This window comes from Euprymna scolopes, chromosome 14 (genome assembly GCF_053919585.1).
Source record: "Euprymna scolopes isolate OS-2025 chromosome 14, ASM5391958v1, whole genome shotgun sequence".
Classification (NCBI taxonomy): domain Eukaryota; kingdom Metazoa; phylum Mollusca; class Cephalopoda; order Sepiida; family Sepiolidae; genus Euprymna; species Euprymna scolopes.
Genome location: NC_136495.1, coordinates 21048281 through 21060937, shown reverse-complemented (window position 1 = coordinate 21060937; position 12657 = coordinate 21048281). Strand labels below are relative to the sequence as shown.

At 32.7% G+C, this 12657-nt stretch overlaps 1 protein-coding gene across 1 annotated transcript in view; it reads left to right on the top strand.

Annotated features, from left to right (window-relative positions):
* The window catches only part of LOC145292894 (nuclear pore complex protein Nup160-like), a 122418-nt gene that overhangs the window by 36927 nt on the left and 72834 nt on the right, over positions 1-12657 (top strand). The window contains exons 7-11 of the mRNA XM_080139030.1: positions 2919-2997; positions 4756-4844; positions 9589-9663; positions 10698-10795; positions 11793-11952. Coding sequence (XP_079995156.1) covers positions 2919-2997; positions 4756-4844; positions 9589-9663; positions 10698-10795; positions 11793-11952 — 501 coding nt within the window. The remainder of the gene's footprint in view (positions 1-2918; positions 2998-4755; positions 4845-9588; positions 9664-10697; positions 10796-11792; positions 11953-12657) is intronic.

Below are 12657 nucleotides of genomic sequence, written 5' to 3'. Positions count from 1 at the left end.
ATATACTAGCAAAAGTACCCGTCGTTGACTGGGTTCAAAAACAGCCTACAGAAAATGGACTCTGATTTATGAAAGTATGATAGGTTATGAAAAGGGAGTGTTGTGAAGAGATAGCTTCGAATTTGGGGGTATCAAAACCAAAGCAAAATATGATGAAAGTAAAAATAAAATAGATAAACCCCATAATATATATATATATATAAAGCTGAACATCTGTGTGTGTCTGGTCACGAATAGGCTCCTATATGGTTGACTATTATAGAAAACTGATCACATATAATGATAGAAGATGTATAGAGGTGACACAGGAATGGGTATATTTGATCTGGCATAATGATGATTCATTAAAATTGTGGGGTTTGCGTACGCGCCTGGTTCACAAAGTATGGAAATAAAAAATTTAAAAATTAAAAAAAACGTTTACAAGTGTTTTTGATATAGATGTACATAATAATACTTTGATAAGTATGTTTTAACTTAAATAGGAATGGTATGATAAAATTGTGGAGTCTGCGTTCGCACATGGCCTCCATAGAATGGAAATAGGCACAAACTTTAATAAAGACTTTTCATATCTATCTGCGTAAGTATACTTTGATAATTATGTTTCAGTTTGAAGAAATATGGTATAATAAAATCATGGGGTGTTCGTTCACGCCTGACCTCCATAGAATGAAAATATGTCACAAAGTTTAACAAGGTTTTTTAATATAGATCGACAGAATATTGTGACAAGTGTTTCAGTGTGAACAGGTATGGTATAATAAATTATGGGGTTTATCTATTTTATTTTTACTTTCATCATATTTTGCTTTGGTTTTGATATCCCCAAATTCGAAGCTATCTCTTTACAACCCTTCCTTTTCATAACCTATCATACTTTCATAAATCAGAGTCCATTTTCTGTAGGCTATTTTTGAATCCAGTCAACGACGGGTACTTTTGCTATATATAACCACACACATTAGTTCAAAGTCGTTAAAATTAAGCCACCTAACTCCAAAAGAAGCGATTGTACTTATGCAGAATAAGGACTGTCCTATCATTTGAATTTTCTGGGCAGTTTACGTATAATGCCAGAAGGTGCTGGACAAAAATTTTCTGATTTTTATTTATTAGATACTAGCGGATGTACCCAGCGTTGCCCGGGTGTTTTGAGGTGTGTGTGCTTTTAAATCAAAAAGAAACATAGGGGAGTTAGAAAAAGTTTTGGTAGGTAGGTAGGATCGAACCCGTTTATTGGGGAGTGTCCAGACGAAAGTAATTGTCTGATATGACGGTGAAAAGCCGACATTGACCAAACGTTTACATCACTTTTCAGAGACCACCCGGCCGTGAGCTAAGGAACTGCCGATTCAAATCCAGTTTTGCTTTTTTTTATACTGAAAGAAACAAAGAAACAAAGGAAACATGTGGTGATTGAAAAATCTGGAAAAAAATAGCGCGTGAAAGTCGGGCAAATTAAATGCACACGCGTGACCCCCGTTCGTAACTCGTACATATTATCATTTAGACAGCATATAAAATGTTTTCAGAAGGAGCGACCACACCCACCATCAAAAAAAATCTTTTGCAGACATACAGAAAACAGAAAAAGTGTACACACATACATACACATTTTCGCTTTTATATATATATATATATATATATATATATATATATATATAGATGTGGATAACAATTCAGAACTACCTCATTTTTTTCTCCTTTGCTCTTCCATCTTGTCTTGGTTTACTTCTCTCCCTTTTCCCCTCTCTCTGAAAATTGTAATTCTGCCATACTTCAAACAATTCATTGGTAGATGGAAGAAAAAAAAAATTTTTTTCTCATAAATGAATGACTTCCTCTCTTTTTGCAACAGTTGATACTTTCAGTACAAAAAACAAGTTTCAAAACACTATTTCAGTACAAAAAAACAAGTTCCAAACCCCTATTTCAGTACAAAAAAACAAGTTCCAAACCCCTATTTCAGTACAAAAAACAAGTTCCAAACCCCTATTTCAGTACAAAAAACAAGTTCCAACCCCCTATTTCAGTACAAAAAAACAAGTTCCAACCCCCTATTTCAGTACAAAAAAACAAGTTCCAACCCCCTATTTCAGTACAAAAAAAACAAGTTCCAACCCCCTATTTCAGTACAAAAAAAACAAGTTCCAACCCCCTATTTCAGTACAAAAAAAACAAGTTCCAAACCCCTATTTCAGTACAAAAAAAACAAGTTCCAAACCCCTATTTCAGTACAAAAAAAACAAGTTCCAAACCCCTATTTCAGTACAAAAAAAACAAGTTCCAAACCCCTATTTCAGTACAAAAAAAACAAGTTCCAAACCCCTATTTCAGTACAAAAAAAACAAGTTCCAAACCCCTATTTCAGTACAAAAAAAACAAGTTCCAAACCCCTATTTCAGTACAAAAAATAAGTTTCAAAACAATAATCAGTACAAAAAATAAGTTTCAAAGCACTATTTCAGTACAAAAAACAAGCCATTGTTAATTAACATCCTTTGCTATTGCTCCCCCTAATAAGATATTTTTCTATATACAATTATGAGTGAATCCCCTGGGCTCTAGGTTTGAAATTTGATGCTGGAGGTGAGATTAGGTGTGGCTCAGGTTGCTATTGATTATTCCTATCCCTGTAGAAAACATTCCTTATTTGCAATCCAACTTTTTCAAGCAAAAAAAAAACGTTTGAGTTGTAATTGGTGTTTTGTTTATTAATATATTTTATTTCTGAAGAAGATTGCTTTTTTTAAAAATGTTTTTACTGTTTTTATAATTTTCTTTTAAAACCATGATTGTCTGATGAAAAATGTTAATAATGTTAAAAATAAAAAGGTTTTTGTTGTTTTTTTTTGTTTTTGTTTTTTTTGTTGTGTGAAAGATTGTTTAAAAAATTTGTAATTTCTTTCTTTTAGAACCATGATTGTGTGATGGTTTGCAATCTGTTGGATTTCACTCCTGACAGGACTCAGCCCCAACCACCTTCTGTAGGAGGTAAGCATCATCATCATGAGGAAACAACGTTTCACAGTTGATGTGTGTGGATTTTAATTTCTTGAACAATTCCATTACAATCCGTAAAATTTATAACTTGTTCAGATTCACAAAGAAAAAATTGTTTCTTTGTTTGCAGACTTTTCACAAATAAATATTGGCAGCGATCAGGCTGGCTTTGGTGTTGTGGGATGTCATGTTGGTGATGTTCTCAACATATAATCAAATGAAGTTGTCCGGTGGGTTCAGGTCGAGGGAAGAGGGGGCCAATGAGAGAAGGGTACAGAGTCATAGCACTCCTTCTGAAGCTAAGCCTGGGTTTCTTTGAACTTGTGGGCCGGCGCTGAGTCCTGTTGCCACACCTAGGGTTTGCCAGCAGCCACCTGATTGCACTAGGGGATCACCACACTCTTCAGCACATCCAGATACACTTTGGTGTTGACTTTCAAGCCAACTTTGAAAATGTGAGGTGGCATAATGTGGCTCTCACTTGAAACCACACCAAAGACCATAACCATGGTCATCTCATGCGTTGAGCTGTGCCCTCAAATGTTGAATCGACCGGATTTGCATTTTGTGGATACTGGCAATGGTCCTGTTGTCATAACTTGGATCGATAGAGAGCATGAGTTGTACAGTGGTGCATCTTCGATCTCGGTCGTTGAACATTGTGTCATTTTCAGACATAAGACTCGTATCATTTTTGGGATTGGTACACAACTGGCCAACTAGTAGATAGTCTGCAACAAATAAAGAAAACCGATTTTCATCAAACGGAAATGGAATCTTGTTGTCTTTTCTATAGCGACAATTTTATCGCTTCACCCTGTAATAGAAATTTATTTTGGCATTAAATAATTCACAAAAATACTGATATACTATAAAGCAGATAAATCGAAAGAAACATTTGTCGAAACATGTAGATGTATTTATTATGATAGACTGACATATAAGCAAAAATAAGTTTTCAGGTAGAGAAAGAACTAAATTGCTGTTTCGTTCATAGTAAATTGGTTAAGAAATGGTTCAATATTTATTATTCATGGCAAACACCTCATTTGAAAAGATTTGATAATGTCTGTTGTTGATCAGTCCAGTATTGTTTCTAAAGACTCTAATATTGGGCACTCATGTCAGGGTTAAGGTAGGTTATTTCTGCAGTTTCCATTGTCTTTGTGTTTCTGCGTCCTAGTGGCAACCTGTGGAATTGTCTTCCGTTTTCCTGCTTTCCGGCTGACTACAATATGGTTGTGTTCAAGTCTAAAGTAAATAAGTTCTTGATGAGCCGTTCCATATAAGTTATCAAATTTACCAAATTTTCATTACTAATGATTACTATATTGACCAATTTCTACTGTACACTCTTTAACCCTTATCCTTGAGTGGCCTCTGGGCCTTGATAATGTGGTGACGCCTTTGTAAAAAAAAAAAAAAAAAAACCTTTGCCAGGTAAGCTAGCTTGTTGTTGTTAGGTAAATACAATCATAGAAATGGATAAAAACTTAAATTATAGTTGTAAAGATAGTCATAGTGATGATGTAGCACTTGACAAAAATGGCTCTTCCTCTCTATAATTAACAGATAGTAGATGGCTTATTGAATAGTGATTTCTAGTTGTAAGGGTGGTCATAGTGATGATGTAGCACTTGACAAACTTAAATATTTATTCAAACTAATTTTATGATCCATCTTAAATTTTCCATCTTTTTAACAGTTTATTGTATTTGTAATTATTTGACTCTATTTTTGCACCTACAGCACCTGGTCACACAGTCAAACAAGTCGTAAGGGATGATGACTCCTATCCGCTGCTCTGTATTCATCTTTGTTTTTCAGACCGGAATCAGGTAAGTCTTTTTAATTATATTTGTACTGGTACCCATAATAAAACTGTTTTTTTTTTTTTGTCAGCAAATGTAAACGATGCTGAACGAAAACACTCGGCCTCAAAGTAAAAACAAGAAGACAACACTATCAAAAAGGAAAAAAAAATATTGAAACTACATTTAAAGCAATAGAATAAAAACAGTCACCATGTGTAAAATTTGAGAAAAAATTGTTTTTGACAAAGAAAATATAATTAAAACAACATTTTTTTTTTTTGTCTTTTTTTTTTTTAATGACAAGAAAGTTTTTTTATTTCAATAATTGTTTTTTGTACTGGTGAGATGTTTCAACCAGACCTACTGTTAAGATGAAAAAAAAAAATTTTTCACGATTAGAATTATAAAAACATAAAAAAAAAAAATATTATATATATATAAAATGCAAGTTTAGTAAGCCAATTCAATGCAGATGTTTTTTTTTAAATAAACAAACATTTATTCATTTATAATCAAACTTTTCGACATCATCAGAATAGAAACAGATTTCTTCTTACCACGTGGCATGATGCCATCAAGAAAATTAATATCCTTGTGGTCTTTTTTAACGGTGATTTATAAATGTCCATACCAGGAGATATGCGAGGTTGCATGATATGAAGGTTTTTTTTCTCCATGATAAAAACATTAGTTTAAATTCAAAATACAAGTCTAGTAAGCCAATTCAACACAGATTTTTTTTTTAAATTTAACATTTGTTTACTAGCAGGACCCATTAACCGGCATTGACCGGTGGAGGTATAGCACGGTTTTTGTTGGTGCCCCCCCCCCCACCTCCTCACGTTAAGAATGGTTTTCGGAATAGACCCCCCAATCGGCCTATGTAAAGAATAGTCTTCAAAATAGACCCCCCCAACCTCCTCATGGTAAGAATGACTGTCGGAATAGACACCCTCAACCTCCGCAAGTGAATTATAGTGCAGAATGCAGGTATTTATATCCTGAGAACGACTTGTCCGCACCAAATATGAATGACCTTGTCTTAATGAGTATACAGGAAAACTTATAAAACTCATCATATTCAAGGAAATTTTGGAGTTGGATCTAATGTAATAACCCCCACCCCCCACCCCCCACCCCTCTAAAAAGTTGTAGAAGCCAAAATCAAAAGAAACATAACCCCCCCCCCCCCACCTCTCCCAAAAAATAGGTTCCCGTAAACTTAACTATGCAAGCATTAACACCCCCCCCCACACCCACCAAGGAATGCTGGGCAGACGGTTGGGAAATTGCCCCCCTCCCCCTCTAAAGTGAATAATGTTTTTACTTGGTGGTGGTCAATGTGTGTTACTTTCAAAGTACATAAGGAAACACTTAATTATTGTTGCAAAAGCGAGAGAGTAGATGACAAACTAAATACAAAGTAAACTGTAGCCATTTGGTAAGTTTTTAGTGTTGGTTATGTTTAAATATATGCAAGCAGCCAAGAAGTTAACAATCTACACGTAATGTTGGTGTCGTGTGTGTATATAGTGTAAAACTTTGACATAACATTTGTCTTACAGCAGCCATGTTGTTTATAATCCGTTTTTGTTTTTGTTGAAGTTTTAAAATCTGGAATAAGAGAATTACATCTGGTATCCAATGAGAAGGGGTTGAATGAGTGAAGGGAGAAAATCATTATTTTGTGAATCTGCGAATCAGAAGTGAACATTATTTCTATGAATTTATGAATCGGTTAATAAGGGTGATACAAGTCTACTGTGAGTAATTTTACGCAGCGTAGAGTCGGGCTGGTGAGAGCAGTTATGAATTAGAGAGAAAATAGAAACTACTTTTTCTAAATGATATTGCCAATGGTGATGATTTCTCTCCTAGGATTAATTGTAGGATTTTATTATAAGGCCTAAATCTGTCTACAATGAAGTCGTAAAGTTACATAATGTAGTGGATAATAGACGCAATAAATTTGTATGTAGCATCTGTTGTTGCAAACCTACAGTAATTTGGTCCAGAGGGGAATTTCTGCAATCAAAATATTATATAGGATAAATCAAATTTTTTCGACATTGCATAGAAAGTTTTTTTCTTCTTTTTAAGTTAAGAAGATAAAGCATAAAGTTATATAGGAACTTTATTACCTTATCAAATCAATAAGGGTTACAGAAAAATGAATAAGGGAGAAAACCTTTTTAGGCCATGTATTTCGAAGCTAAATTCTTCTCGTCAGAAGAGAAAAAAAGCCAGCATTATGAAAAAATAAAGGTAAAAAGATAAGACTGTCTTTGAAAACATTCAGATCAGGAATGGAAAAGATTTTTGAGATTGGAATTGGAAAAAAAATTATTTTATGGGGGTGATATGATGGGGGTAAAAGAGAGAAGGGGCATGCTAAAAGAATATATGAAACAATATGTTAGAAAATGAAATACGGAGAAAAAAATTTTAAACTTCAAAAAAAAATTTTTTAATTCATAAAAATATTTTTTTCCAAATTTTAAACTTCAAAAAAAATTTTTTAAATTTTAAACTTCAAAAAAAATTTTTTTAACTTTCAAATCGAAAAAAAAACTTACAATAAAGTTCTGATAAAAATATTTAAATTATAAAATATAAATGAAGCAGAATGAAGTTCTGATAAAAATATTTAAATTATTCTGCTTCATTTAGAAGCAGAACAAAATAAAGTACAAAAAAGTAAGATAGGGAAAAAGAAAAATCAGAAAGTTAAAAAGTGAATCAACTCAAGTTCTTGCAATGTAGTACATCGGTAATTAGGTTCACCCCAGGATAAAATCAGACAGAAGTTAATATCTAGTGTACTGTCATGCAGAAATAATCCAGAGGAAAGATTTCAATGTCCGTAATGAGTCTAGAAAGGCACCGAAAAAGTGATCAAGATCCAGGCTCCTGAACAGGGAAATTCTCATGGAAGAAACGTGTATCAGTATCGCTTGTGCATAAAAGTATATTCAAAATAAAGTGAACCCCCATCTATAATTAAAAAAAATGTTTTTTTTAAGTTGTGGAGTTTAAAATTATAGAAAAACCTCACAGTATGAGTTAATAAGATAGAGTGAAATTCACGTATTAATTAAAATCTGGCATGCACCAGAAAGATGGGAATGAGCAACTGGCAGTCTTGTAATATAACGGTAAAATGAAATGAGAGAGAAAAAAAAAATTGGTACTTGTACAGTTTAGTCAAGACATTAAAGAATGAAAATATTGAAAAAAGGTTATATTGCACGTATGGAACCAAGTTCTCTGAAAAAAAAAATTTCACTAAATTTCATCAAGTAGTTTTTTTGTTGTTTCTTTTGGGGGTGTTTTTACAGCAAAAACACAATTTGTTATGATACCGAGTAAAAGTTTCGATTTTTAGGAAGAAAAGCTAGAATTAAGGATGGGGACGGAGTATAGGCGTTTTACATGGAGTTATCTCCCCGTGGCGTGTTCAGCAAATTCCACAATGGCTGACTTCAACCGTGGCTACCGAGAAAGAAGGCCAATGCATATGACAGCGTAACGTCACTTCCTAATTAAGTTGTAGGTATAGACAGCTTCCGGTATTCAACCACGTGGTCATGCTAACAGGCATAAAAAAAATATGGCTACCAATATGTGTTACCGATTGTCCATGTATGTTCTAAAGAAAAAGAACAATTCTCCATTCGGAAAATAATTATTATAATTGCACATTTGGGATAATTTTAATCAAACTATCGTAAGTGAATCCGTGTTTGAACTTTTATTTTTATTGGAGAAAGTTGAATATTTCATTTTATTTATTTATTTTTTTACTGCAAAACAAACAATTTTGGGTTTTGTATTACTGTACACATAGATTCGAATAAGTTGTCAAAAAAACGAATATATAACAAATAAATGTTGTCAAAAGCAAGATAAGTTACTTTTCTATCAAACTGCATATATTTTTCGTGTTTTTATTCACTGTAACATGTTTATTCAGCTCGAAAAACATACATTGTTTACCGATGTATTGGAAAATTCAAAATGGCGCCCGACTCTCTCTTTAGCATGATAAGTTTGAGAAAAGGTGTTATAAATACTATTAAAAAATCACCGACTATATGTCAACTTATGTCACGGTTTTATATATTGAGCGAGTTTCATTTAATGCTACCACGACTAAGCTACTTTCTTTTAACTACAAAAAAAACCTTCTCAACCAACGATTGCCATGACAAATACCACTTTACCTTAGAGCTCATCTTTCAAACTCTTTGGCACATCCAAGTGGCAATATACTTTGTTTCGAGTGAAAAGGAATTAAAAATAAGTGTGTTCCACGTAGCCGTCTATAGTACAATTTGGGCAATTATAAGATTACCAACAGTTTCATTTCCATTGAATTCTATGATTGTGTTTTTTTTTTTTTATATATTCTTTTGTTCTACTTACCTGTGCTTGATTGATATTACCTGATTATGTGGGTTGGTTTTTGCACTCAAGGATTTGTTTTAATATTTCAGCTATTTTTTTGTTAGTTCCACATGTTTTTATGATGTCAATTTCCACCTCTTATACAAATTTGTCATTTTTTTCTAATTTATGGCCATCTCTGTATATTTTCTTAACTTTTAGACTCTTTTTTTCAAATTTGATGTCCCTAAGATTAATTCTTGCAGCAGAAAAAAAAAATTACCTTGATTATTTGTAAATCAAATTTTGTTATAAGATTTTTTTTTAATGAACTATGAAAACATTTAATTCAATTAATAATAAAAAAATTGGTTCTTTTCAGTTTTGTTTTTTGGAACCTGTAATTAATGATGGCAGATACCATATGCAAAATGTTGGATCATTATTTGGACCGGCAGTAAGTATTGTTAACTCTCTGATTTCATTATAGCAAGGAATAAAGACATAGATGGCATTTTTTGAAATTGAAAATGGTAAAAAAAGAAAGACATTTAAAAATAAATTCCTAAACATAACTGGCTTTTGTCCACACTGCCAAATTGCTAGAGCCTTACCTCCTTTTTTTTTTTTTTTTTTTTGTCGCTATTTGGTTGAATTTTATTTCTTTTTTCTTTTTTTTTTTCATTTATCTTTTTTTCTCTTTTCCTTTTTTTCTTTCTTCCTCTCTCCATTTTGCATTCCTTTTCTCTTTTACAGACTTCTCTGTGAATATCGAAAACATTAATTTTGCTGTAAAGGCTAGGACTTCAGATGATTCATGATGGGGAAGGGGGGTAATTTGTTTCATCAAAGAATGACTTCCTGTTTCTTTCCTTTTCCTTACATTTCTCTTCATTTTAACTTTCTTAGTTGAAAATGATTGGAATTGTTTAGGACAGTTGAAACCTCTCAAACTAAAAATGTCATCAGCTCAATCAATCTGATTGATTTGTGTGTAAATTTACATTTTTTCTTCTTTAAGCCAAAATTGATACTTCACCATGTGAAAACGTAAGCATTGTTTAGTACTTAAAAGTAATTTATAGAAGGCAATACAATGGAGAGGCATAATGAATAAATACGAACTGAAGCAAATTATATATAATGGTGGAATGAGTTGTGCAGATTATGCCTTTTACAGTTTCTCTTTTTCTCTCTCTCTCTCTCTATCATATATATATATACATACATGCTCCTATAAATTTTTTTTGTGTATTGATATTCATGTTAAAAACACTTTTCTTGTCAGTGGCTAATCATTTCCCTGATATATGCGATTTGAAACTGTTCGCAAATTTAATATTGCCGATGAACTTCCTCCTTTGACAGAAGCCAGTTCAACCTGGCCTAGGTAAATGCTGCATCAGGCCATAAACATTTTCTGTATTCATCATTGCAATGCTAGCTCATATGAAAACCAAAATAAAATGCTCATTTTATTTTCATTTTCAGGAAGATCTGACTGACTTTTGTGTAACATCTGAACATCTGTGGACTTTGTGGAGTAGTACGTCGGGGGAACCTGTTGCAAGAATGGCTTTCTTTCCAAGGTGAATCAGCTTACATTAACAATTTTCATTTTATTGCCAACTAGTTGAACCTACCCGGTGTTGCCAAGGATGTGGTGAAGTTATTTTAAAGATAATTTGGATTATTTGATTACTGTTCTTATCTCGGATATCATTCTCACAACGTTTCGGCCGATGTAACCTCCAATATTCCTCAGATACATTTTGTCAAACTTGAGAATCTGTATGGAATTTCAAACATTTTATTTAACGCATTAAAGCAGATAACTTTCAGTCCAACAGTCAGACTGCGTAAAAGTTGAAAGTAATTTTTAATTATATTCTGACATCCAAGTTCATAAGACAACTTAAAGAAGATTAGAAGTTACATTGGCTAAAAATACCATCCAGGATGAGAACAGCAGTCTGAGAATTCAAATAAATTATAAAATATGAAGTCGTTTCAGTTTTTCGGTCCCCTGACAAAGGAGGGATTGAACCTAATAATTCTATTTCGTCCGTTCGTTTGTACTTTTCTCAACAATCACGCCTTAGATATTTGAAAAATTTTGCATCAACATTAGTCATGGTGAAAGTAAATTTTTCACTCGTGGAGGGGATCCCGCATGCTTGGCTTTTTTTTATGTGTGCACATTTTAAAAATTATATAGAAAAGAAAAAGGAATTCAGTTGTAATGTAGAAAACTCTTGTAATATTATTCAAGTAAGAATGAGTTCTCTACCTTGCAAATTTCTGTTTGTATATTATTAAAAAAAATAATTCATCTGGGCTGGATTAAGTAGTTTTCTTTTCTTTTTTTTTTTTTAATTATGAAAAACTATTTGCCTTTTCTATCCGTAACCTAAATGTAATTATTACAATCATTCATACTGTAAAACAGTCTAACTATTGAATCATTGCAAAAAACATAAAATGCAATTTTTTTTTTGTTTTTTTTTTAAGATAAGTTTTCTTTTTATTTTATTTTTATTTGGAGCTTTTAAATGCAATACTTTTTTTTTTTTTTTTTTTACCTAGTGAGCAGATTCCTGGCAAAGAGTGGAATGATGTGATTTTGAGACCCCCAGAAACTGCTGATTTGTGGATACCAAGTCATCGTGATCCCAGGGATGTTTACATGGAGAAAATTTTCTATCCTGGTTGTTTCAGTGTTCAGGACATCATCCGAGCTCTTAATGTAAGCCATCATTATTTGATTTGTAATATAGGCTTTCAGTAATTAGTTTTATTTAGACAATTTGTTTTATGTTATCTGAAGGTTTAAGTAATGATATTGTCTTCTGAAGATTGTTTATCATTGAATTTCTTTATGAATATCTCTCAATTTGTTGTGAACTTGTTTATGTGCTTGTTTTTGTCAAATTCGGTGCTCGATTTTGACATTGGTTGTATCGTCAATCATGTGGTCTCACTCCCTGCTGTAAAAAAAGGATCTTTCTTCTAAAGAAAATCATAACTCGTGTTTAAAACCAGTAATAATGTTTTATTTTGAGAAATTTAAATTCTTGAGTGAAGAGCCATTCTTGTCATAGAAAAATGACCCAAAAAGGAATAATCAACTTCAGTGGACATAACTTCTATGTGATCTAAAGTGACTTGCAATCTCAGCATGGAACCACAAAATGGCCTCTGATATTTCTGGTTGTCAAATCTAAAGCAGGGATATGAAACCCTCCTTTTTTTGTAAATCATTACAAGAGTCCAATACGTCCTAAGATGGAGTTCTGTTGCCACATCTGGGGAGGTGTTGCTCAGAGCGCCCGTTCCTGCCTTGATAGAGTACAAAACTAATTTCAAAACTTAGTAGTAGATGCCCTCTTCTCTTCCCTATAGCCACTTTCTCACAAGAGAAATGTTACTAATATTTCTCTGCTCTATCGTT